The sequence below is a fragment of the Myodes glareolus genome, chromosome 19, assembly GCF_982192425.1.
Source record: "Myodes glareolus chromosome 19, mMyoGla1.1, whole genome shotgun sequence".
Lineage (NCBI taxonomy): Eukaryota > Metazoa > Chordata > Mammalia > Rodentia > Cricetidae > Myodes > Myodes glareolus.
Genome location: NC_142044.1, coordinates 60,563,238 through 60,589,057, shown reverse-complemented (window position 1 = coordinate 60,589,057; position 25,820 = coordinate 60,563,238). Strand labels below are relative to the sequence as shown.

The following is a 25,820-nucleotide window of genomic DNA, read 5'->3' as shown; positions in this document are numbered from 1 at the left end:
GATCTAGACACACCAGATCCACAAGTCCTGGTGTCTTTAAAAGGATCTGCCTGGGGACCAAGGCTCATCTGAGGACTGTGACATTCACTTTGATTGTAGTGGCAAGGCCAGTGGTCAGTCTGCCGCAGCTGGCATCATGAAGGCCTGTGTCTCCCTGATAGTGACCATGCTCTGTGGCTTGGCCTGGGCCGGTAAGTCATACTCTGGTGGGCATGGGAGTTGGATGGGTTGCTTAGAGAATAGAGAGGGTTGGCACTTGACAGAGGTTAACGCTGTCCTAACTCGTTGGGCCACTTTGACCTGTCCTTGGTTGAGGTTACGGGATCTGTGTCTCTGAAGTCGGCTGGTGATGTGGAGGAATTGCAGAGCTGAAGCCTTCCGGGATCACCTCTACCATCACTAGGATAACCAGACTCCATACTTGGCCCAGGTTTTATTTTCCCGTGGCCACTACATGGTGTTAAAGGGAAGGAGGTTGCTGAGTTGGGATTTCCTGATTGTCTCGGGTCACTCCCTCCTCTGGCGCCTGGTGATAGGTGGGCATTAGAAGGTGGGTGGTCTTGGGAGGAAACTTAAGTCCCTGACTCAGAGGTGAGGTCGGTCCCACTTGGGACTACACAAATGATTAGAGTCCCCCCCGCCCCAGGTTAGGGGAGCTAAATAGTAAAGACAAGGGATGTGCCCTGCACTTGCAGGTTGTTCCGGGAAAGGAGGCGGCCGCTGGAAAAGGAAAGGAGTGCTTTCCTGTCGGGTAGCTGTGCAAAAAGCTGTTGCTGCTGTATTAATTAGTGATTAGTGGGTGGTAGGGAGGAGGGCCAAGGGAGGGGGCTGAGCTAAGGGGTGTGGGCAGCATCCTCCTCTGCCCCAGGAGAGCCAGAGTTCCTGCAGTTCCACCCTCCCAGGGTGTTCCTGCCTCAGACTATCTACATGATCAGATAAGCCAGAGCAGCAGGACCAAGCAAGCGAGCCCCTTGGAACGTGTCAGGGTTTTAGCATGGATATTTCCAGGAGGAGCTGACTTTTGGTGTCATTCCCCATGCGGGTGTGTAGAGGGGGGACCCTAAGTGTGATTCCTAAACACAAGAGCCATGGATGAGAAAAGCTGTTCCCATGACACTACATGTTCCTCGTTGAGGACTCCGCTCAGCCTGGGTCCTGGGGCTGGAGAGGGAGAGAAGGAGAGGGAAGGGTAGGTAGGCACGGGACCTCACCTCAGGTCTGATCATTGTAGGGATGAAAGAGGGCGTGTGGGACTAACCAGTGTTAGGGTGATCAGAGGGTTGGGACACGCCTGCCCCAGGAAAAGATGGCACAGGAGACATCTGGTCCTTGCAGGAGGTCCCTGAGGGCACAGCTTTTGTGGTTTCAGAGGTGCAGGCAGCTTTGGACTGCCTTGGGTGAAAATATTGGTTAGCCTCTGCTGTAGACGGATGGGAAGCAAGAGTACAGTGGAGAGACACCAGAAGGTAGGGGCAAGTCTCTACTCCTGTGTTGTTTTAACCAAAATCTCAGTCGTTTGTTTTTGTCGATAAAGACCTGGGAGCCAGTTCAGTGTAAGAAGTCTTGTTTGAGATGAAATAGAAGGAAAGGGAAGGCTTCTGGCATGTTGGTGGAGGAGGGAGGTCAGCTGGGTGCTTTATCTGCTTCTACAAGCTAGCAGGCTTTCACCCCAACATCTGACTGCCGAGTCTTTATTGATAAAAACTGAATGATTGAAATTTTGTTAAAAACACACTCCTGTTAGTTCTGCCCTAGCATCCAGCATTTTCAGACTTGGGTACCCAAGTATGAGCCACACCAGGAGTCATGGGGGCACAGGTCATGGCCTATCAGCCAGGTGCCTTCCAAGGCCTTGGCTATTTCAAGTGAACAGAGGCAGTTCACTCCAGTTGGTCTTGGAGGTGAAGGATTTTGGCTCACCAGGTTTCCCTGGAAATAACATCTGGGCTTCCCGGAGAGAAAATGTGTGAGGATGTTTCAGTTGTCAAAGGGCCTGAGGGCTGACATGCAGGGATCCTGTATCCATCCAGGCTTGGTGCTAAGCTTTTGATGGTCAGTGGGGAAAGAGTATGAAGGTTGTATCAGGCTTACGGTCTTCGAAGAGGCAGAGAAACCTAGCTTTTAACAGGGGAAGGAATCAGAATTCCAAATGAGGAGTGGTAGGAAAATCTGAGGCTGAGAGACAAGGTAAAATGAAGAAATGCCGAGGAGAGGGAGAGATTGGGCAGAGAAGCAACAGGCAGAGGCTGCTGGAGTAGTGGTCCGGGCCCTAGCTTGGTGAGCGAGACTTATATAAAGACTTTTTGTCAAAGGGTGGGGACCTGGAGTCAGAACGAGGAGTCATCTAGTGTCCTCAGGACAGCACAGTGAGGTTCCTGTAGGAAAAACTCCACGCCAGCCACCCCCATGTCCCAAGGTTACCCTGAAGCAAAAGACACTCACAGAGGAATGTGAGACCTGGTGGCATCGAGCTCTTATTGGGGACAAAGTTCTGAAGCAGAAGACAAATCCACACAGCAGGAGACAGTGGGAGTGCTCTCCTGAGTTCCACAGCCAACTATTCACTCTCTCTCTCTCAGCTCCTGCCAGCCCTAGAACAGTGAATTCCACCCTTGGACTCTGTCTCAGTGGCCCATTAAGAGCAAGGCCCCCACTTGCTTACTTTCTCTCCCTCTGGACTCTGGGTGTTCTGCCAGGCTGGTGGGGCAAGCAGCTGGCCCAGCCTTCCTCCTGAGCTAAACACTTTTTCTTAAGACCTTAGCATTTAGGTGCCAAGTGAGATGACTTAAGATTCATGAAGGGTTCCCTGTGTGCTCGGATGGAAAAGTGGCCTTGGGCTTGGCCTTCTTTAGGACAATCCACTGGACCAATACCCTGCCTTCTTGGATGTGTTCAAGGCCCTGCACATAATATGCAATGGCCTCAGAACCTGATTTAACCTTGACCTGACACCTCTCTGCTGCAAATAAACTCATAGTGGCAATGACATCAGCTGGTAAAACATCCCAGAACGCACACCTGCTAACACCTCAGCTCCTCACAGCATGGCCCAGCTGAACTGGGGAAGGGAGTCAGGCAAGCCATTTGTGGGCAGGTTCCCTAACCAGGGATGACTGCTGAAACCAGTCTGGATATTTGCGGTCTCTGGTATGGACATGGAATGTGGTCATTGTTTATTTATATAACAAAGACTGAAGTGGCTCTATTCTGTGTCATACGCCCCAGGAAGCACTTTGCCAAGGTTAACTAATTTACTTCTTATGCACATTCTATGAAATAGACTCTGATTTTTTCTTATTTTTACAGATAAGCGAACAGAGGCATAGAAAGTGAAATAACCTGCCCAAGATCACACAGCTGGGAAGCATCATGGCTAGGATTCCAACTCAGACAGCTGGGTACCAGAGTCCAGCATCGTTCTGCTATGTACCCCTCATTAGGTGTGATGTAATCCCAACCCCAAGTCTAACCTGAGACAAAACTCGGATTATTTCTCCCTTTCTAGAGCTGGTACATGCTCAGCCCTAAATCAAGTTTAATCTTAGTCCATTCCCTACACAATAGCAATACAAAGCTGTTTATCAATCAACTTAGTGCAAGCTCCTCCTCACTGTAGCTCTAAGTTCAAGGCCAGTAGCAGCCCTGGTCTAAGTGAGGGTTATATTTCCTCACTGGCCCTATCCAGATGCTCATGGCAACTCTGACTTTTGTGATTGTTTGTTTTTTCGAGACAGGGTTTCTCTGTGTAACACCCTGGCTGTCCTGGAACTCACTCTGTAGACCAAGTTGGCCTCGAACTCACTCACTGCTTGTCTCTATCTCCCCAGGGCTAGAATTAAAGGCATGTGCCACCACTGCCTGGCTTCTTGTGGCTGTTTTGTTTTTGCTTCTTTTGAGACAAAATTTGATGTAGCCCAGGCTGACTTTGAACTTGTTTTTCTACCAAAGCTGGCTTTGAACACCTGATCCTCCTGCTTCTACCTCACAAATCTTGGCATTACCAACGTGCCTGACCTCTGACTCTGGCCCTGACTTCTGTGTAGCCATCAGCCTGACTCCAAAACCCAGTGTTTCTGACACCCAGGCCTCAGAAGCCCCCATGAAAATACCCCTAAGTCAAGTGTGAAAAGACTCCTCTCCTACCCTCCACCCTGCACTCTTAGCTGTTGTGGGCATGGTGGGACCTGGTTTCTCTTTCATAGTAGCAGCGTATTTGTATTGTTCTTTGCAAAAGTTCTGGTCATTGCCAGGCATGGTGGCACACTCCTTTAATTCCAGCACTTGGGAGACAGAGGCAGGATCTCCGAGTGTGAAGACAGCCTGGTCTACAGAGCAAGTTCCAGGACAGCCAGAGCTACACAGAGAAATCCTGCCTCAGAAAACAAAACAAAACAAAACAGAAGTTCTGGTCATATGCCCCTTGTGACCAAAAGCTTGCTTCTGTAAACGGTTTGTCTGGAGCAAGGGATGCGGTCTGTGGTTGCATAACAGAATCCTGTCCCAAAGCCTAATTCTCACCCACATTGGCCTCATTCCCCACCCAAGCACAGAACGCATTCCAGAGGCTGGAAGAAGCAAAGAGTGACACGGAGAAATAGGGTACAGAAGAGAGGCTGAAGGAGGGGAGAACAAAGAATAGAAACAGGGTAGGAGCAGAGTGAGGGGTGGCTCAGGAGGGGCAGGAGGCACCACTGTAGCCGTGGCGACTCTCCCTCAGCCACAGGATAGGCCACGAAGCTCGTCTTGGCTACTGACATCTTTCTTCAGCCTGCTGGAAGTTTAAAATCTGAGACATTTTCATTCCCGAATGAAGTTTTCTTTCAGCAACCTGGAGGCTCCGGCTATGTCTCCTGCGGCTGGAAAGGGACTGTGGACTCCAGTCAGGCTCTCCCTGTTGAGTCTGTGACAATCTTACTTCTCACACACTGCTTCTTTGCTTGTTTCTGTCACTGGTTCCTCCAACAGGCACCTGAGTCTGAGCCCCTGGTTGGTGCTCTGAGCCTAGGTCATGCTGGGCACCTAAGAGTGGGAAAGGCCTATACCGAGCTAGGAGCCTGTAAACCTGCCTGTCCTGTAGGCAGCGATGGCCTTTTTTGTTCCTCCCTGAGCCCTCCTTCAGGGACAATTTAGGAAAAGCACAGGATCCCTGAAGCACCGAACTGGTGATCTTGACTGTTGTAGGAAACCTGGAGTCGTGTGCTTCTCGTTGTAACGAGAAATTTAACCGGGATGCAGCCTGCCAGTGTGATCGTCAGTGTCCCCAACATGATGACTGCTGTGAAGACTATGGACATCTGTGCACTGGTGAGGCGGCATGTGGGATGAAGGGTTGGGGCACATGGCAGATCAGCCTGTGTGCAAGTCTGGGCTAGTGTCCAGAAGTCCAGAGCAAGGCTGGAGACCGAGGAGAGGGTTTCAGGGCAGAGGAGCGGAGTGTGGAGGGCAGGGACAAGGGTCAGAGATCGGCTCGTCTCTAGTCTCGGGTTTTCTAGGAAGTTCCTAAATTAAAGTAGGGCACCTGGAAGATCTGAGGGAACAATCAGGATTAACAATATCTTGGGGTAGGGGAGCCTGGAGAGACGACTCAGCGGTCGAGCATCGGCAGCTCTTCCAGAGGTCCTGAGTTCAATTCCCAGTAATCATATGGTGCCTCACAACCATCTATATGAGATCCGGTGCCCTCTTCTGGTCTGTAGGCATACACGCAGGCAGAACATTGTATACATAATAAATAAATAAATCTTAAAAAAAACCAAATAAACAAAAACCCAAAAAACAGAGTCTTGAAAGTTTAAGCCATAAAACAACACTTAGTATAAATGATCTTGTTCACTGTTAGTCACACTGGAAAGCGCACACATAAGTGGCAGGCAGCACTCACAATCTACATGACATGAGGAAGACTGTTTCCCTCTGTGGCTGTCAAAGCACAGACCACTCTTCTCCAGGGTGTGAACCCCTGCTTTAGAGTTCCAGGAGCCAGGGCTACAGAGTGAGAACCTGTCTCAAAATAGCAACAAAACGAAACAAAAAACAAAGGCATGCCTGGAAGCGTGGGTGAGTCCATGAGAGTCCGAAATAAAGGGATATGAAATATTTACTGGGGAACATTCACAAATAACAAGGTAGAGGGCCCCTGGAGCCACTGTGGCCTCTGCCCTGAAGGGCAGCTGGAAGCTACAATCGGATATCTGATCACCACACAAGAGAGTGAGACCTTTCTTCTCCCTCATAAGAGATCATGTCCACACATAAGAAGCCACTAAGACTGGTACCCTAAAACTGTTGGCAGAAAGAAATTCCCACAACATATGCCCGTCCCCAACGGGTCATTTGTTTCTTTACCGATACAAATTTAAAGGCATTTCTCCCTCTGTACTAGGATCGAATCACAGATCTCAGATATATGAGACAGGTACTCATCCACTGAACTGTATTCTCAGCTCATTTTCTACTTTTTATTCTGAGACAGGATAAGAAGTGTCCAAGGTAAGCTTTGAACTCACTATGTAGCACAAGTTGGCCTTGAACTTGTGATTCTCCTACTTCAGTCTGCTAAGTAGCTAGAATTGCAAACCCTTATGCCCAGGCTCAGCTACAGAAATACTTCTTGACAAATCTTTTTTTAAATATTTATTTGTGTGCATGTGCACATGTTTGCATGCGTGCGTGTGTGTGTCTGTGTGTGTCTGTGTCTGTGTGTGTTTGTCCTTGTAGCTAGGGAGGCCTGAAGAAGGCCTTGGGTCCCCTGGAGCTAGAGTCATGGCAGTTGAGACCACCTGACGCATGTGAGGGAAAAATCCAACTTCCCGTGGAAGTGCCATTGCTCTTCACTGTTGAGCCACCTCTCCAGACCTTGAAAAACCACTTTTTAATAGAATCCTTGCTTAGTTCATTGTTTCACATCTAATAAGAGTAAGGAAAGGCTGAGAAGGAGCCAGCACCGTAAATTAATGTGGACTTATTAAATTAAATCAATGTGGATTTATTAAGGAAAGGCGAGAAAGGATCTAGAAAGTGGGAGGGATTCCAAGGATCAAGGATACTGCCAGGTTGCCGAGTGGCCCTATTGGTGATGTTCTATGAGACTTAGGGTGGGAACTAACTTTGAACTGAGGTCATTTTTATTAAGACTGATAATGCTGAGCACATGGCAGGGCTGGCTAGCCAGCGAGAAGTTCACATACCTTATGCATGGCTCTTTGGCTCCACAGGAAAGGTAATCTTGTGTTAATGGTCCAGTCAAAGGAATGGTCACAGGTCTCACCATCCACAGTGGGCCCTGCCCTTACCTCCGGGAGCTAATGCCTGTGTCAAGGGTTGAACATTTCCCATGATTCCCTTCTTCCCACCACCTGTTCTCTTGCAGCTTACCTGTTCTCTTGCTGCTGCCTGCTGCTGCTGCGGTGCTGCGGCAGCGGCCGCAGCAGCAGATGGCTTCTTTTTCCAGTCCAGTTGTTGCCTTTTTAATTTGGGTTCAGCTCAGCCCACTCCCCTGAAAGTGGAAAAGAAAATGCTCAGGAGAGACGTTTTGTTGGGTTTAATCACAACAGCAGGATGGGCGACTGTCTCTCCCCAGCTCCCTAAGCCTGATGTAGCTGGAGGAGAAGAGGTGTCTAGGCACAGCAAACCGCCCACACCGCGAAACTTGGTGTTTAACTCCAGTCATTGCTTTGTCTTTTGAGATTCTTACAATCACTCCTCCCTCTGCTTGGGACTCCTTTATGCCAAGAGACTATGCCTATGTGACTCTGGGCACAAAGCTATATAAAACAGGTATGCATATCAAACTGTTACTGTTATAACCACATATGGTGATGCATGCCTGTAACCCTTAGCACTTGGGAAATAGAAGCAGAAGGTCTAGTAGTTCAAGACCACCCTCAGCTACATAGTGAGTTCAGAGCCTGCCTGGGCTACCTGAGGATCTGTCTCACATAGCATTAAAACAAACGAAGGACATTGTAATTCACAACATACTGCAGTCCTGCCCCAGAGCAGACCTGTGTGATTGGCGGCTTTGGGTAGTGTGATGACATGTGCAATGTGTGTTGTATGTTCAGAACCAAAGATGCAAAGAGGTCACATGACACATGATTGGATCCTGCCAGAAACACCTCAGATTCATTATGCTTGGTCTGGGGGTTTAATTTTCAGCCATTTCCAGTTCAGAAACATTTTACTGTTGGCAAATTCTTCATGACACATTCAGTTATACGACCCCCTATGAGGCTGGGACCCACAGTTAAGCTTGGTTAGGTCTGCAGGGGAAATGCTCGGCCTCTGGCTTGGGTGGAAATTGTGGCAGAGTCAGCTAGAGTTCACAGACGCTGGTGATTGCACCGAGTTGTGGTGTAAACTCTTTGAAATGGTCGTGCCTGGGACTGTGGAGTAAGCAGCTGCCACCATCAAGTAGTTTCTGTCCCACGCTGGAGCTGGCACGTGGCTAGAATGGCTAGCGGTTTAACCTGAGCATCTGAGACAGCAAGAGAGTCCAATAGCTGGCAGTTAGGGAGGCAAACTGCCCATCCCCCGCTGGCTTACAGGAAAACATCCGAAGGAGTGCTTACAGTAAGAACTAGAAGAACATATCCCTACCATTAACTGATTCTAAACAGATTTTAACAGTGCTTCAACAATACTTAACACCTGCCCAGCCCACCCCCAGGGAGTCGTGGGTCCCTCCCCTCCCCTCCCCAGCTCTCTTAATAGGAACAGGATGTTCTGAACACAGCCTTGTCATTTGGAGAATGCTGAACCGCTCTATTCATATGTGGTAACTCAAATTGGGTTGCAGTCCAGGCGGGACTCGCCCGCCTCTTCCTCCGCTTTTTATGGACTTTGCTTTTTAGTCCTTCTGAGCACAGTGGGCCCCAAATGCCAAAATGGGAGGACGTTTGTCACCTGGGGGAAATAGTTTTGTTTTTCCTAAGTTTTCAGTAATCTGACCTTGGAAATACCTCACATTCCCAGTCCTGAGCCTTTAGTGTCAGGGGTTTGTCTACACACGATTGCCTTGAGGCTGGGAACCCAGAACCCAGAATGGTTGGTGACGTTGTTTTCCTGCATTACAGCTGAAGAAGACCCCCCAGAGCCAAAGGCGTTCCTGGATCCAGAAGATGAGATCCCAGTCAGCCGTAAGAATGAACTCCAGATAGTACACGGGGTGACAAGGGGAGAGGGTGCCACAGCAGAGGCCAGGACCCAGGCCCAAGCCAGAAGAATGAGGCTGCATCTGACCAGAGGAGACCCTGGTGTGATCCAAGCAGCCAAGGGGGAGGGTGGCCAGGAAAAACGTCTGAGGCCTGGGGAGGGAAGTAGAAGAGGTTTTATTTTTAGGGTGGGAAGATTATAAAAACAACAGGCCAGAGAGTAGAGTCCTGCATCAGAAAGCAAAGGACTTCCTGACTGCAGGGTGTGCAAGCGATTAGTCCCCTGCCCCCAGGAGACCTTTAGCAAGGAGCCCAGCTACGGGTGTGGGTAGGAGAATTGGTCCTTCGGCTCCTAGCACACCCTCCGGAGGTGGCTAGGGACACACACACACACACACACCCTCTTCTCTGTCCTCTTAGACCTGTACGCTGCACCAAACTCCTGCCAGGGCCGCTGCCGGGAAGCCTACGACAAGCACCATCCTTGCCACTGCAATGACCGATGCCTAGAGTTTGGGAACTGCTGTGAAGATTTTTACAGCCTGTGCGGTGACCATGGTCAGTTTGCTCCAGCAGCATAGCCCCAGACACACGGGAACTCTCTAGAGTTCTCCCAGTGTGGTCCTTGGACCCATGACATCAGGAGCATCTGAGAACCCTTAGGCAAGGCGGCCAGCGCTAGGCCTGTGCCCCAGATCAACTGCTCAGAAACTCTGGACTGGGTTCAGCACTCTGATTAAATCTTCCAGGGGGTTCTGATGCCTGCCTCAGTTTGGAACCTGATGTGGGCTTTCTGTGCACACGATGGCAATGATACGGGCTGACCTTAACGGTCTGTTACTATCTTGCCCTCTAACTGCAGAGTATTGGGTGGTGTTCCCTCTCACTAGAGCAAGCTTCCTTCCGGAAGGGGCCAAGAGGGGGATGCTATTGATCTTCAGACAGTGCCCTGCCTTCCTCCAGCTCTCAGACCACCCCTCTCCCAATTCCTCTTAGAGGGCTTCTCCCACCGCAGCGATGCTGTAACCAAAGAGGACCTTCAGAGTATCTCTGAGACCATCTACAGGGTGGACACCAATAAAGCCCACAAGGAAGACATTATCCTCAACAGTCAAAACCGTGTCTCCCCATCAGAGACAGGGAACCAAGTGGACCGCTGTCCAGAGCCGTGAGTGCCCCTCATCCCTCACAACCCTCAGTCTGTCTGGCCTCCACCCTCAGATCTTGCTCCGCAAGTCAAGCAAGTTCAAAGGAGAGGGGGACAATTTAATTTCCAGAAACAAAGAAATCACCTTGAGGGTAGGTGGGTGGATAGCCAAAAGGTTTCTGTGACTGGCCGGGCTAAGATAGTGCTGACCTTACAATCAGTGAGGTAGAAGACAGACCTCAGAGTTGCCTTTCAAAGCCCCTCACGTTGCCTTTGTTCTTGAACCCTGAACCCATCCACCTCTATGTGCTGCCCCTGGCCTGGTGGGAAGATCCTGGGAGAGTGTTTACGGCATGTTCAGGCCTCCTAATGGGTCTCCATCCACTTGCCGCAGGCTTTTCACTTACGTCAACGAGCAGCTGTTCACCAAGCCTACCTATGCAGCTTTCATCAACCTACTCAACAATTACCAGCGGGCCACCGGCCATGGCGAGCACTTCGGTGCCCAAGAGCTGGAGGAGCAGGCTCTCTTCCTCAGGGAGGTCATGAAGACCGCTGTCATGAAGGAACTCTATGGTTTTCTCCATCACCAAAGTGAGTGAGCCACAAGGCTGTGGGATGAGGTGTGTCTCCAGGAGAGCCAGACGCTGCTGAGGTCTCTGGTGGCGGCTGCAGTGGCGGTGGTGGTGGTGGTGGCGGTAGTGGCGGTGGTGGTGGTGGTGGTGGTGGTGGTGGTGGTGGCGGCGGCGGCGGTGGCAGTGGCAGTGGTGGTGGTGGCGGCGGCTGCAGTGGCAGTGATGGTGGTGGTGGTGGCTACAGGGGCAGTGGTGGTGGTGGCGGTAGTGGTGGTAGTAGTGGTGGTGGTGTGAGAGCGGGTACTAGAACAAAGAGACACTGCATGGAGGCCAGCATCAGCCTGAAGGCATCAAAGACAAGGCTAGAAAGAATCTATAGAGACTGAGTACCCTAGCAGTAGCTGGATGACCTTCTGACTGGCTTGTGACTTAGATCCCCATCTTTAGACTAAACACCAGTTATCTTATGAGTTTCCTACCTTCTGAAGGGAATGAGCTCCCCACCCCAACTCTATCCAGACTCTGGGCACTTTTCAGCCACCTCATGCATTTCAGAGTCACGTCAGAAGCCTTACATTTGGGTATGCGGAATTCTCCATACCTACTTCTCCTGGATGGCAACGGAAAATCAGCAAAGGCTGAGGGAGCACTGTTCTACTAGGAAGTGGTCTGACTGGACCACCTCCAGAAACAGATACATGCAAATCAGACCAAAAAAGGTTTTGGCTTCGGGATTTCTTGGCTCTGGTTCTGTTTGTTAGTATCCTCCAGATTCCTTTTCTGAACTCTGGCAAGCTGTACGGTCTCAGAGACGGATCCGTACAGGTCTCCTTTGCTGTCCCTGGGGACCATGTCCAGGCAGACCTGCTGCTTTTGGCCTGCAACCTTAGACAACAGCAGAGTAACTTACTAATTCTTGTTAGAGGTGAAACACTGAGGGGTTCTCTAAGATACGTGTAATCCTGTGATGCCCCCTGGTGTCTGCTCTGTGGTAAACACACGAGAGACAAGAGACATGCTAATGCTCTGTCAGGCTTCCTAATGCTGTGACTCTTGAATACAGTTCCTCACATAGTGGTGACCCCCAACCATAGAATTATTTTCCTTGCTACTTCATAACCGTTATTTTGCTACTGTTATGAATCGTAATGTAAATATTTTTGGAGAAAGAGGTTTGCCAAAGGGGTTGTGACCCACAGTTGAGAACCACTGAACTAAACCCGTGGTTTTTTTGTTTGTTTGTTTGTTTGTTTTTTTCCCAGTAAGAGAATCAGAAATCTAGCCAGGCTGGAAGACCTAAGTGAGCAAGGAGCCAGAGGCAGCCTTCCAGTACTCAGAACAGACTTCCCGGCACTCACCCCAGCTCCCGCATTCCAGGTCCCCCTAGCCTGCTGCATTTACAAAGGCACCAACGGCTCATGCCACATCTCTCCAGCCTTTGAGAGATCAGAATAGAGCCCAGAATAGCTCAGCCAGACAGACTTCGTTTGACACTTGGTTCTGTTACCACTGGTGTGATTCTGGTGTTATAGTTTAAGGGCATCTCCCTAATTTCACATATTAAAAATATGTGCCATATGTTAGTGATATCTAGAGGTGAGAACTTTGGGAGCTGACTCCCACTGTGGATCCGAGGATCACTGAGAGTACTCTATTAGAGAATTTGACTCTCTGTAGTATGCTTGCTTTGCCTGGCCCTTCTCACATGCCAGGACTTGCTTGATTTCCTAGACTCCAGAACGCGAGGTAGCTAAACTTTTATTAATTATAAACTGTGCGGCTACAGGGATTTGATTTTAGCAACACGAGGCAAGCTAAACACCTGCACAGTGCCGTTGTGACCTCTCCTGGTCTTATCTGTGCCTTAAGGTCTTGGAAGGTTGATGCTTGCAAAACATCAAAAGGGGACACCCAGCAAGTACTAATAAGGGTAACTATTTGGGCTGTGAAACCATTCTGTTCATGTCTACTCAGTCTTGTTTTCCAACAGTGTTTTAAGTCCTTGAAAGGAGAGAATATTCCTGGTATCTGTTTTGGATCCTCCACACAATTCTGGAAGTCCCTGATTTAAAACTTCAGCTCTGACTTTTCCCTTGGGGCCCAGTGGCCTTTTCAACAGCTCCACTTGGCTATCTGTTATTTACATAACACAGCATAGAGAACTCACTGTTCCTCCTCTTCCCCAGACCTGCTCCTCTCTGGGTCGCCTCATCTCCTGATCATCACCACAATTCATTCAGTTCTCATGCTAAAGCCCAGGAGTTAGGGGTGTGTGTGTGTGTGTGTGTGTGCCTGTGTGTGCCTGTGTGTATATGTCTGTGTGTATGTGTGGGTCTCTGTGAGTGTGTATGTGTGTGTCTGTGTGTATGTTTGCGTCTATGTGTGTATGTCTTTGTATGTGTGTGGATGTGTATGTGTGCGTCTGTGAGAGTTTTCTTTATGTGAGTCTCTGTGTGTACGCTTATGTGTGTGTCTCTGTGTGTTTATGTTTGTGTATGTGTGTGTGCCTCTACATGTATGTGTCTATGTGTCTGTATGTGTGTATGTGTGTGTGGTGTCTCTGTAAGTATGTATGTGTGTGTCTGTGTATATGTCTGTATGTATGTGTGTGTGGATGTGTGTGTGGATGTGTGAATATGTGTCTGTGTATCTGTGAGGGTCTTGTGTGTGAGTCTGTTTGTGTGTACTTGTTTGTGTGTTTGTGTATGTTTGTGTATGTGTATCTTTCTGTGTTTGCATATGTGTATGTGTGCCTGGGTGTGAATAGAAATACCGTTCACAGTTCTAGAAATGGTAGGGCAGCATCTCACAAGGGCCTTCAGGCAGTGCTGTGGCATCCTGTAATGCAGAGATCGACTGAGTGAGAAAGGCAAAAGAGAGAGCTGAATTTATTTTTGTTGTAACCCGTGCTGGCCCTGAACTCATTTTATATTGAGGGTGACCTTCAACTTTCATGTGACTACAGGCTTTTACTATCACACCCAGCTCTAAACTCATCTTTTTAAACTTTAAAATTGAAAGGAAGTCATCTACTTAGTGTGGACCCCCACAGAATGGCATTAATTTATCCATTGGCAGAACCTCATAGCCCAATTACCTTATTTATTTATTTATTTATTTATTTATTGAGATGGGGTCTTTCTATATAACCCTGGCTGTACTAGAACTCACTGTGTAGACCAGGCTGGCCTCACACTCACAGAGATCCACCCGTCCCTGCCTCCTGAGTGCTGGGATTAAAAGTGTGCACCACAACACCATCACCTTAACTACCTCTGGAGATACTACATCTTCATTTTGAAGGAGGTATCAAGTGTCTAACAAACTTCTGAGAGACACATTCAAGACAAAGTACTTCTGCCAGGTGTGATGACATGTACCTCAGATTTCAGCATTTGGGAGGCAGACATAATCAGAGCTCTGTGAATTCAAGGCCAGTTTGGTTTATGTATCATACTCTGGAACAGCCAGGACTGCTTAGTGAAGCCCTGTCTAAAAACAATACCCCAAACCCCCAAACACATAGTACTTCTAGCTCCCACATCCTCCTTTAGTTGTTGTGGGGTGCTCTTTATATTTATCTGAGATATTATTTATTACTTCTGTTTATTATTCATGTCTTTCCCTGGAATACAAGCTGTAGAGACAATTTCTCTCTCTCTCTCTCTCTCTCTCTCTCTCTCTCTCTCTCTCTCTCTCTCTCTGTGTGTGTGTGTGTGTGTGTGTGTGTGTGTGTGTGTGTGTGTGTGCGTGTGTACTACTCAGACCCTTGACCTTGTAGAATGAAAGTCTGGTCACATTTGGTGAAGCCCTCCTGACGCGGTGGAACAGGTACCCTTCCTTGCTTCCCAGATCTGATCCAGTTCCTTGCTGAAGGGTCCTTTGTTTTTCTCTCCACAGACCGCTACAGCTCCGAACAAGAGTTTGTGGATGATTTGAAGAACATGTGGTTTGGGCTGTACTCGAGAGGCAATGAAGAAAGGGATTCGAGTGGCTTTGAACATGTCTTCTCAGGTAGGCTCACTCTGCTTGGCAGAGAAGAGTGTGGGGGGGGGGGGGGCGAAGATGAAGGAGAATGGTTCAGCTTAGGGGCAGGTCAGCCCTGAGCTTTGGCTAACAGGTAGTCAAGCCACGGGGAGAGGACTCCCAGGACAAGTATGAGGGGCATCTGAGAAGCCAACCTGAGGGGTGACAATCACTCTAGAATATCTAAGAGGGAAAGAAAACCAGTCCAGGCACTCCCATGATTCCATCTAGTATGAGCGACTGTTGACTGGCATATCTGCCTCTGAGCAATCCTCTGCTTCGTGGCTTGGTTAGGAGCTTCCTACAGAGGCTATGTGCCCCCTCATCCTTGTGATTCTCACTGAGCCTGGATTTATCCAGCGGAAGCAGTCAGAAGAGACTATCAGAGCAGAGGATTGTCTAGGAGGAAGTCTTCTGTGGTCCTGAGCCAAAACCAGAGAACAGTCATATGAGGGCATCAGGCAAGGGGCTAAGTAAGAGCTGAATAGAATGGAAGTCAGAGCCTGGAGATGGGAGACAGGCTTGGCATGGAATGGTAGAGATAAACGGGAGGGGAAGGGGATGGGAAGGCAGCCCGGACACCCACTTTGGGTTTTGTGTTACAGGCGAAGTGAAAAAGGGCAAAGTCACTGGCTTCCACAACTGGATCCGCTTCTACCTGCAAGAGAAGGAGGGTCTGCTTGACTATTACAGCCACAACTACGATGGGCCTGTAAGTGCCTGGGCTGGAGGGGCCTCCTGCTCTTCCTCCTGCTGCCAAGCAATCAGACTTGCTTCTCACTCGGCCCCCACAGTCACCCAACAGGAACCATGTCCCTCATCTGCTAGCGAGCAGATTTCCACCCCAAGTCCTAACAGTGAAGCCTCCAAAACTGCCAGGGACAGGAGATAGAGGGTACCACACGCAGCTGGGGGCCAAGGCCCAATTCTTAGACCATAGAACAAAGTATGCATTTACTCGATGCCTGAATGTCATCCTCAGAGGGTGGCAGGGATGTCCACCCTGGCTAACTGAGCTAAACTCCATGTTTCATAAGAAACTTTTGCTGCCCTATGCCAGGAAATGACTTGGGGCAATAAACTGGCCTCTTGCATGTGGAGGGCCATAAGCAGCACCTGTTTCCCTGCACTCTGGGTTGATCACGGGGATGTCACTCTGGCCTCATTGCCACTGGTTGCTTCAAACAGTGGGTCTGAGTGGGACTCGGGCACTTTGCATGGTAGGCTGTCCCTTCTGTCTGTTTAAAGCCAGTGTCTCCAGAAGGCTCCTCAAGAATCCCCATAAATACTAGCTGACTGACAGTGCCCGGTTCTATCACATGACTTTTGCTGTCCTTTCTTCCGTAGTGGGATTCCTACCCTGATGTGCTAGCCATGCAGTTCAATTGGGATGGCTACTACAAGGAAGTGGGCTCAGCTTTCATCGGCAGCAGCCCTGAGTTCGAGTTTGCCCTCTATTCTCTGTGCTTCATCACCAGGCCAGGCAGAAAGTGAGTACTGGGGCAACTGAGAGACCAGAGCAGCAGGGGAGTCTCTGACTATATACACGTCATCATCTAGGGTGGTGTTGGGAGGCCTTAGGGCCTCCACTCTGGTTGGAAAGGTTGGAGAAACTATTGTTCTTCCCTTCGACAGTGAAGTGATCAGAGTAGACTGGTCGCTGCCAGTCTTCACCCGAGTAGCAGCACCATCTAGCTCCTTTCCTCCCTTCTCAAGTGAAGCATTTAGTATCATAATCTACCAAGAAGTCAGCAGTGCGGTTGTCCTGGATCTCTGAACCCCGATTGGCTGTTTGGGAGAACCACAGAGTCCCAAACTGGCCTCTGTCATTTGAGAATTTGTTTGGGTCCTAATATGTTTTGTTTTCATTTATTTATTTTTTTTGGGGGGGGGGGGGCTTTGTCTCACTGTGTAGCCGGAGCTGTAGATCCTCCTGCCTCACTGCCTCTTGAGTGCTGAGTTTATGGACACGTGCCTAAGTGCCTTGCTCTGGTCCTATTATCTCTGAAGCAGAAAGCAAACACCTAATTCTTAAAGCACTCGGCTCGAGGCATTCAGAGTATTTCTCTGGGAAGGATGAGGAATACTGTCCTGTAGGCAGGGAGACACCAAAGTCCAGATTTGGAAAGCTGGCTAAGCTCAGGGAGTTGGGATAGAGGCTTCAGAATGCAGCCCACTCTGTCTGGGAGCCTGAAACACTTCTGCTGGGGATGACGAGGTCTTTTCCATCTGGAACAGAGATGGGTGAAGTGGTGGACTCCACTGACTCGATTTATGATCTTTCCCTACAGGTGCCACTTAAGCCTGGGTGGCTATCCTCTGGCCATCCAGACCTACACGTGGGATAAGACCACCTACGGAAATGGCAAGAAGTACATTGCTACAGCCTACATAGTGTCGTCTACCCAATAGAGTTTGCAGCCAGATGGGTTATGAGGGCAGAGGGCCAAGCCGGATCTAGGTGCTATTTGCTCTTTACTGGGGAGGGGAGGGACGAGTCTGGGAGGAACCCCAAACCCCAGTTTTATGAAAGAGATCTTAACTTTAGAAATGCCCATGTGGAAAAATGTAGAGAATCAGCCAAATCTTTGTTGTCTTATATTTTAGCAACATGAACTAAGAAATAGAGCCCCTCTCTGTCTGGCAAAGGTAGCAGGCCTCGAGAATTCTTTAAAGTGTAGTAAGGCCATGAGCTAGTCCTTGGCCTCACATTTCCCTTTAATGTGAAGGGGAGGGTCTTTCCCCCTTTCCTGAGTGGGGCTTGGGGAGAGGGTGATGCAGACAGTATTATGACTGTGAGGTGTCTTCAGGTGTTTGTAGGAAGAACCGGTGGTAGAAATTCGGGGTTTCCAAATGGTTGTCTCTGCAACTGAGACTCAGCCTTGTGCTGGGCCCCAAAAGAGCAGGTCTTAGACCCAAGCAGGAAAGTCTTAGAGAGTCAAACCCGTGAGAGTGCGGAATCAGGGGTTGGGCAGCTGTAAGTGGGCTAGGGCAGGTGGCCTCCTCGATCCTAGATGTCTGTGTGGCCACTTCAGCATCTGCTTCTAGAAGTTTCCCCCTTGCAGACATTTAGTGCAGTAACAGACATGTGTTTTGATCCCACATAGAGCTTTGTTTTGTTTAAAAAGAACAGCCATCATAGGAGGAAGACCGAGCATCCAAGGAAGAAAAGAATCTCTCACTTGGTGTTACTGGCAATCATACTAATGTTTATCTAGCTGCCATGATTTGGAACACCCTGGGCTGGTAGAAGAGGGACCCTGGGGCTCCTGTTTCCATCTCTATGATATATTTATTGACCCCTGATGCTCAGGAGCCAGACGTGGCCCCACAGAGCCAGCCTTCTACCCCAGCTTAGAGGCATCTTGTTTCCAATTAAAGGCACTGGAGAAAACCTGAATGTGTTTCATCCTTGTATATGTTGACTCTGTCGGTCTTCTGGCCTCCTCCCTGGAGCAGGAGTGGAGGTCTTTGCAGCCTGGATCACAGAGTTTGGGCCTGGGTGAAGCCACTGAGGCTCAGAAGACTCTAACCAGCAGGAAGAAGAGTTCTTCCTGGTACATCTGTAACACGACTAAAGAGCATCATACATGGGGTGAGGGAAGAATGGAGACTGGGGGCTTCAGTCCCAGTACCAGTCCCCTGGATCACACACGGGAGGAGCAGAGGGACACCAGGAAACAGCTTCTGTGACTACAGAAGGAGGAGGAGGTTCCTGAGTGACTTCTCACAGATTCTTTAGGCCACCACTTGAGGAAGATATCAGGCAGGACTAACTCCCAGTAGGTACAGACCTGGATGGATAAAACAGGCTATCCTGCCCTCCGCAGGAGTGTTCCTGGGCAAGAGAAGGGTTAGTGGGACACAGTGGTCAAGGTGCAGATACTGAAGTCAGGTTGTATGTGTCTAGCCAAGGTCTGACCACATGGGCAAATTTCTTGTTCAGATCAGCATCTTCAACAGTAACATGAGGAGGGAACTAACTATCAATGTGAAACTAGCAATGTTATTTGTATATTTATATTATATGAAATTAGACATGCTATTTTCATAACATTTCATTCTTCTTAGAATTCTTTTCTCTTCCTTCCTTCCTTTCTTTTCTTTTCTCTTCTTTCCTCCTCCTCCTCCTCCTCCTCCTCCTCCTCCTCCTCCTCCTCCTCCTCCTCCTCCTCCTTCTTCTTCTTCTTTTTGACAGGGTTTCTCTGTAGCTTTGGAGCCTGTCCTGGAACTAGCTTTTGTAGACCAGGCTGGCCTCGAACTCACAAAGATCCGACTGCCTCTGCCTCCCAAATGCTGGGATTAAAGACCACCGCCCCGCCTTTTTTTTTTTTTTTTTTGATAGTATTTGTAGCCTGGCTGTCCTGGAACTGACTATGTAGATTAGGCTGACCTCGAAGGTCTGCACAGAGATCTACTGCCTCTGCCTCCCTAGTGCTGGAATTAAAGGTGCATGCCACCACACTTTTGAAAATATTATTTTATATGTGAATATTTTTCCTGCATGTATGCCTACTTGGTCCCTGGAGGCCAGAGGAGGATGTTTGATCCCTTGGAATAGGAGTTATAGGTGGTTGTGAGCTCTACCCTCATGGAGACCCTGGGGATTAAACCCAGGTCATCTTCAAAGGCAGCAAGAACTCTTAACTGCAGAGTCATCTCTCCAGCCCATGTTTATTATTCCTATTTGTCTGATATTTGATATTTCTTAGTATCCCTATTTGTCTGACTTATGCATATTTTACTTTGCACTGGGAGAGACAATTCACCTTCCTAGATTAACTTTAACTTCCACTCACTGATCCCTAATACTTGTGATTCTTCGATTCTTCTTCTTCTCTCTAAAAGTCTCCTTTAGACAACTGGGAGACAGAGACACACAAAGAAACCTTTGTAACCCAGCATCCACACCTAGCTTTGCAGGAGAAGTAGCATTTGTTAAGATCTTAGTGTGTCTCAGGCTGTGGTAAACAGTGTTTTTATAGACAATGTCTCATTTGGAAGGGATTTTTTTTTAAAAAATGCTGGGCATTATTTTTGTTTATGTGTATGTGTTTGTATCTGTGTGAGTGAATGGCACTTGTGTGCAAGTAAGTTGGAATTACAGAGAGTTGTGTGTTGCTCAGTGGGTGTGGGTGCTGGGTACAGAACTCTTGTTCTCTCAAAGAGCAGTGTTTTCGGGTTTCTATTGCTGTGAAGAGACACTATGACCATGGCAAAGTTATGCATTGAAAGGAAAGCATTCAATTGGGTTGGCTTAGTTTTAGAGGTTTAGTCCATTATCATCGTGGTGGGACACAGTGGCACACAGGCAGGCGTGGTGCTGGAGAAGTAGCTGAGAATCTACATCCTGATTTGTAGGCAACAGGAAGTGAACCGTGACACTGGGTGTAGCTTGAGCATAGGAGACCTTGCAGCCTACCTCCACAGAGACACACTTCCTCCAACAGGCCACACCTACTCCAACAAGGCCACACCTCCTAGTAGTATCACTCCCTTTGGGGGTCATTTTCATTCAAACCACCCAAGCAGCAAGCATTCTTAACCGCTAAGCCATCTGTCTGTCCCCTGTGGAAGTATTTCCTAAAAAGCAGCGAGTTGTCTTATTTTTGTCCCTTTCTGCTTGCTTGATTTTAGACAAGATTGCCAGGGCTGGAGATTGTACTGTGAGGGAAAGTTCTGTGCTCACTAGGAAGCAGGGATCTAGTCGGACCTTATATCTGACACTGGTTGTCATACCAGTCCTGGGTTGTTTATACTTGGTCTTAGATAAGAGAGAAATAGCAAGGCTGGAGAGCTGGTTCATCAGTCAAGAATATTTACTGCTTTTGCAGAGGACCTGGATTCAGTTCCCAGCACCCATATCAGATGACTCCTAACCACCTGTAACTCCAGTCCTAAGGGGATCTGATACCCTCTTCTGGCCTCACCAGGCACTCATATGATATACATATATACGTGTAGGTGTTCTCACCGATATTGAAAAATAAATATATCTTTTAAAAAGTAATAGAGAAATATCTCCTATTGTGTTTGACTCCAGGCTTTCTTTCACACAACCAAATGGTATAGAGAGTCCCAAAGCTCAATGCTGTCTCTGTAAACGTGGGTGGTTCATAGCTATAGCCCTAGTACTTGAAGGCCAGAGCCTGTGTGAGGAACGCCACCTATGTGCATCAACGAGGAAGGGAGAACCTGAGTTTAAGATCTGTGGATACAGATTAATTTTCAGGAAAGCCTGTGCTATATAGTATTCTGAAAAACAAACAAATCAAAACCAAAAACCAAAAAACAAACCCAACCAACCAACAAAGAAGTTAGTTAATAACCTTTTGTTTGTTTGTTCTTTCGAGACAGAGTTTCTTTGTGTAATAGCCCTGGCTGTCCTGGAACTCACTCTTTAGACCAGAATGGCCTCAAACTCACAGAGATCAGCCTGTCTCTGCCTCCAGAGAGCTGAGATTAAGGGTGTGTGCCACCATACCTGGCTTAACTATTCTTTCTTTCTTTCTTTCTTTCTTTCTTTCTTTACTTTTCTTTCCTTCTTTTTTTGTTCTGTTTTGTTGTTTTCAAAAACAGGGTTTCTCTGTAGCTTTGGAGCCTGTCCTGGTACTAGCTCTTATAGACCAGGCTGGCCTAGAATTTACAGAGACCTGTCTGCTTCTGCCTCCCGAGCACTGGGATTAAAGGCGTGTGCCACCCCTGCCTGGCTACTCATAATGGTTGTCAGAATCCTTCCACACTTAAGAGTTCAGTTATTGGGACATGAAATCAACAGCACTTGCAATAGTCACTGCAGCATGTCGCTTCTACAGCAATAAGTATTTGTGTGTTTATTTCCAGTGGCCATCACAATTTCAACATGGAATGCACACAAAGAGATTGTTTCTTTGAGTATAGCTATTTAGGGATTAAAAATAAATTCAATGGAGAAAACTATAGTTTATTCACAGAAAAAATAAAAGAAAAGAAAGACAGTTTGCCAGTATTATAGAAGCCTATTTAAAGACAATTGTCAGCAGAAGTGGAGAGCCATGCCATCTAAAGAGAAGCTGGTCATGTCTGAGCTCACAGGGCAGCCATGAGTGGGACGATGGTGCCTCAAAATTAGGAAGCAATGAGATCATTCAGTTACAATTAGTGCTTCTCCTTTTGAATTTAGTCAGTACATACATGGGGGTGTTGATTATTATTATTATTACTTTTTGGGGGCCCACCACCCAGCTCATAAATAGATACATGAAGGCTTATTTTTACTTACAAATGTCTGGTTTTAGCTCGGTGTGTTTCTAGTCAGCTTTGCTAACTTAAACTATCCTGTCTACCTTTTGCCTCTGGGCTTTTACCTTTATTTATTCTTATCTCTTTCTTTCCTTCTCACTGCATGACTGGTTGTGTTGCTGGGGGACTGGCCCCTGGCATCCTCCTCTCTTCTCCTTTTCTCAGTCTTCCCCTTCTATTCTCTCCTACCTATTTTCTCTGTATGCCAGCCCTGCCTATCCTGTCTCTTCTGCCCTAGCTATTGGCCATTCAGCTCTTTATTAGACCAATCAAGTGTTTTAAGCAGGCAAAGTAACACAGTTCTACAGAGTTAAACAAATATAAAAGAATGCAACACATCTTTGCATCATTAAATAAATGTTCCACAGCATAAACGAATGTAACACAGCTTAAGCTAATATTCCACAATGGGGTGTGGAGGAAAAGGAAGGGGAGATTCACCACCCAAGGTACTATGGGGTTTTGTTAGAACAACTGATTGATCCTGTTGTCTACTTTCAATCAGTTCTGCCCAAAATTAATAAAACAAATGTAGTTGCTTTTCTTTTCTTTTTTTTAAACTATCTTTTTAAATTTTACATACCAATCCCAGTTCCCACTCCCTCCCTTCTTCCCATTCCCTCCACCTTCTCCCCCACCACACCCCTATCCACTCCTCAGAGAGGGTAAGGCACATTGCTTTGGGGAAGGTACAAGGCCCTCCCTACTATATCTAGGCTGAACAAGGTATCCATCCACAGAGAATGGATTTCCAAAAAGCCAGTTTAAGAAGTAGGGGTAACCAGCAGCACAGACACTGAGAGAAACAATTTATAAATGGGACCTCCTGAAACTGAAAAGCTTCTGTAGAGCAAAGGACACGGTCAACAAGACAAAATGACAGCCTACAGAATGGGAAAAGATCTTCTCTAACCCCACATCAGACAGAGGTCTGATCTCCAAAATATACAAAGAACTCAAGAAATTGGACACCAAAAGAACACATAATCCAATAAAAAAATGGAGTACAGACCTAAACAGAGAACTCTCAACAGAGGAAGTTAAAATGGCTGAAAGGCACTTAAGGAAACGTTCAACATCCTTAGTCATCAGAGAAATGCAAATCAAAACAACTCTGAGATTCCATCTTCCACCTGTAAGAATGGCCAAGATCAAAAACACTGATGACAACTTATGCTGGAGAGGTTGTGGGGTAAAGGGAACACTTCTGCATTGCTGGTGGGAATGCAAGCTGGTTCAACCCCTGTGGATGTCAGTATGGCGATTTCTCAGAAAATTAGGAAATAACCTTCCTCAAGACCCAGTAATACCACTTTTGGGTATATATATCCAAAGAATTCTCAATTGTGCCACAAGGACATGTGCTCAACTATGTTCATAGTTTGTCATAGCCAGAACCTAGAAACAACCTAAATGCCCCTCAACTGAAGAATGGATAAGGAAAATGTGGTACATTTACACAATGGAGTACTACAGAGCAGAAAAAAATAACGACAACTTGAATTTTGCAGGAAAATCGATGGAGTTAGAAAACATTATTTTGAGTGAGGTAACCCAGACACAGAAAGACAATTATCACATGTACTCACTCATAGGTGTTTTTTAAACATAAAGCAAAGAAAACCAGCCTACAAATCAAAATTCCAGAGAACTTAGATAACAGTGAGGACCCTAAGAGAGATTTATATAGATCAAAGCTACCTAGGAAGTAGAAAAAGACAAGATCTCCTGAGTAAATTGGGAGCATAGGGATCTTGGGGGAGGGTTGAAGGGGAGAGGGGAGAGGCAGGGAGGGGAGCAGAGAAAAATGTAGAGCTCAATAAAAATCAATTAAAAAAAAGAAAAAGTAGGGGTAAATCCTGGTGCCACTGCCAGTGGTCCCTCAGTCTACCCTATACAACTGTCACCACATTCAGACAGACCAGTTTGGTCCTATGCTTGTTCCTTCCTTGTCCTGCTGGAGTTGATGAGTTCCCATTAGCTCAGGTAGATTGTTTCACGGGGTGTCCCCATCATAGTCTTGACCTCTTTGTTCATATTCTCACTCCTCCCTCTCTTCAACTGGACTTTGAGAGCTCAGCCATAGTTGCTCTTTTAAGGATACCAATATCTATTTTAATATATTTATGATTAATTTAAACATACGTTAAGATTATTTCAAATTTTAATTATGTTTTAATTAAATTATTTTTTAAATCTTTTTTTTTTGGTATGAGTGTTCTGTCTGCATGTATGCCTGCATGCTAGAAGAAGGCACCAGATCTCAATACAGATGACTGTGAGCCACAATGTTGTTGCTGGGAATTGTTCAGGACCTCTGGGAGAGCAGTCAGTGCTCTTAACCCCTGAGTCATCTTTCCAGATTCCTTATTTTTTAATTTTTTACAAATATTTTAGTTTTAACTTTATATGTATGAGCATTTTGCTTGTATGTATGTCTATGTATGATGTGTGTGCCTGGTGCCCAGGATGTCAGTTCTCCAGGAATTAGAGTTACAGATGTTGTACCTTAGAGTCCAATCACCAAGGAGGAGTCGCTCCAAGAGACCATCTCTCACACCACAGTTGATATAAAAGCATGAGAATTTTATTAATTCTGTCATGACAGGGTCTTTCAGCATTCAAAGAGCCAGAAAGACCCCAAATGGCTGGTACAGGCCATTTTTAAAGGAAAAAGCCAAAGAAACAAGGGGGGTGTCTGGGGGTTGTTCTTTAACTATTATGATTGGCTTATTCAAAAGGGCTATTACCAATAATTGGCTGGACAGCAGTTGCCAGATCAGATGAGGTAAGGGGGAACATCTGAGGGTCACTTTGCCCCCTTCACAGGGACTGAGTCAACACCTAAGGGTTATCTTGCCCCTATTCAGAGATGGAAAGTTCCCAACCTCTCAGTATGTGCATATGTAGCTGTTATGTCCTTGGTTCCCAGGGGAGAGGGGACACTACTGCTGAGAGGCCTCAGACATGGCTTCAGAATTGTCTTAAAACTTTACACAGACAGTTGTGAGCCACCTATGGAAATCAAATCTAGGTTCTCTGGAAGAGCAGTCAGTGAGCCAGCACTGTTAACTGCTGAGCCATCTCTCTAGCTCTGTTTTTATTTTTTAGGCTCATGGCTCTGGCTGACCTGGAACTTGCTATGTAGACCTTGAACTCACAGAGATCCACCTGCTTCTGTCTCCTTAATGCTAAGCCACATTAATTTTTTTTTAAAGCTAGTTTTCCCTACAATGGTTTCTGCTGGTTGTGGGGTTGTGCACACAGTAGGATGTGGTGAAGAGGCAGAGGCAGAAGAATTATGAGTTCAAGGCCAGTCTTGATCACACTTTGCTAAAAGCCAGTTTATCAACACAATACCATCAACAAAATATTTAATCCTCTAGTTTTATAAATATTTATTTTTATGTGCATAATTGTTTGCTTGTGTAAATGTATGCGCACCACATGCATGCTGATGGAGGCCAGAAGAGGGCATCAGATGCTCTGGAATTGGAGTTACAGACAGTTAAGAGCTGTCATGTGGGTACTGGGACTTGAACCTGGGTCTTCTGCTAGAGCATACAGTGCTCTTAACTGCTGAACCATCTCTCCAGTCCCAGACAGCATTCTTAACCATGGAGATAGTTCTCCATCCTC

General features: G+C 47.2%; 1 protein-coding gene across 1 annotated transcript; it reads left to right on the top strand.

The window, feature by feature from the left end:
• Endou (endonuclease, poly(U) specific) lies at window positions 1-18,300 on the top strand. The gene is made up of 10 exons (XM_048444735.3): window positions 1-191; window positions 5,182-5,304; window positions 9,075-9,137; window positions 9,573-9,710; window positions 10,149-10,320; window positions 10,694-10,893; window positions 14,775-14,888; window positions 15,506-15,612; window positions 16,248-16,390; window positions 17,192-18,300. The coding sequence occupies exons 1-10, from the start codon at window positions 137-139 to the stop codon at window positions 17,310-17,312; spliced, it is 1,236 nt and encodes a 411-aa protein (XP_048300692.3). The 5' UTR covers window positions 1-136; the 3' UTR covers window positions 17,313-18,300.
• The last annotated feature ends 7,520 nt before the right edge of the window (window positions 18,301-25,820 follow it).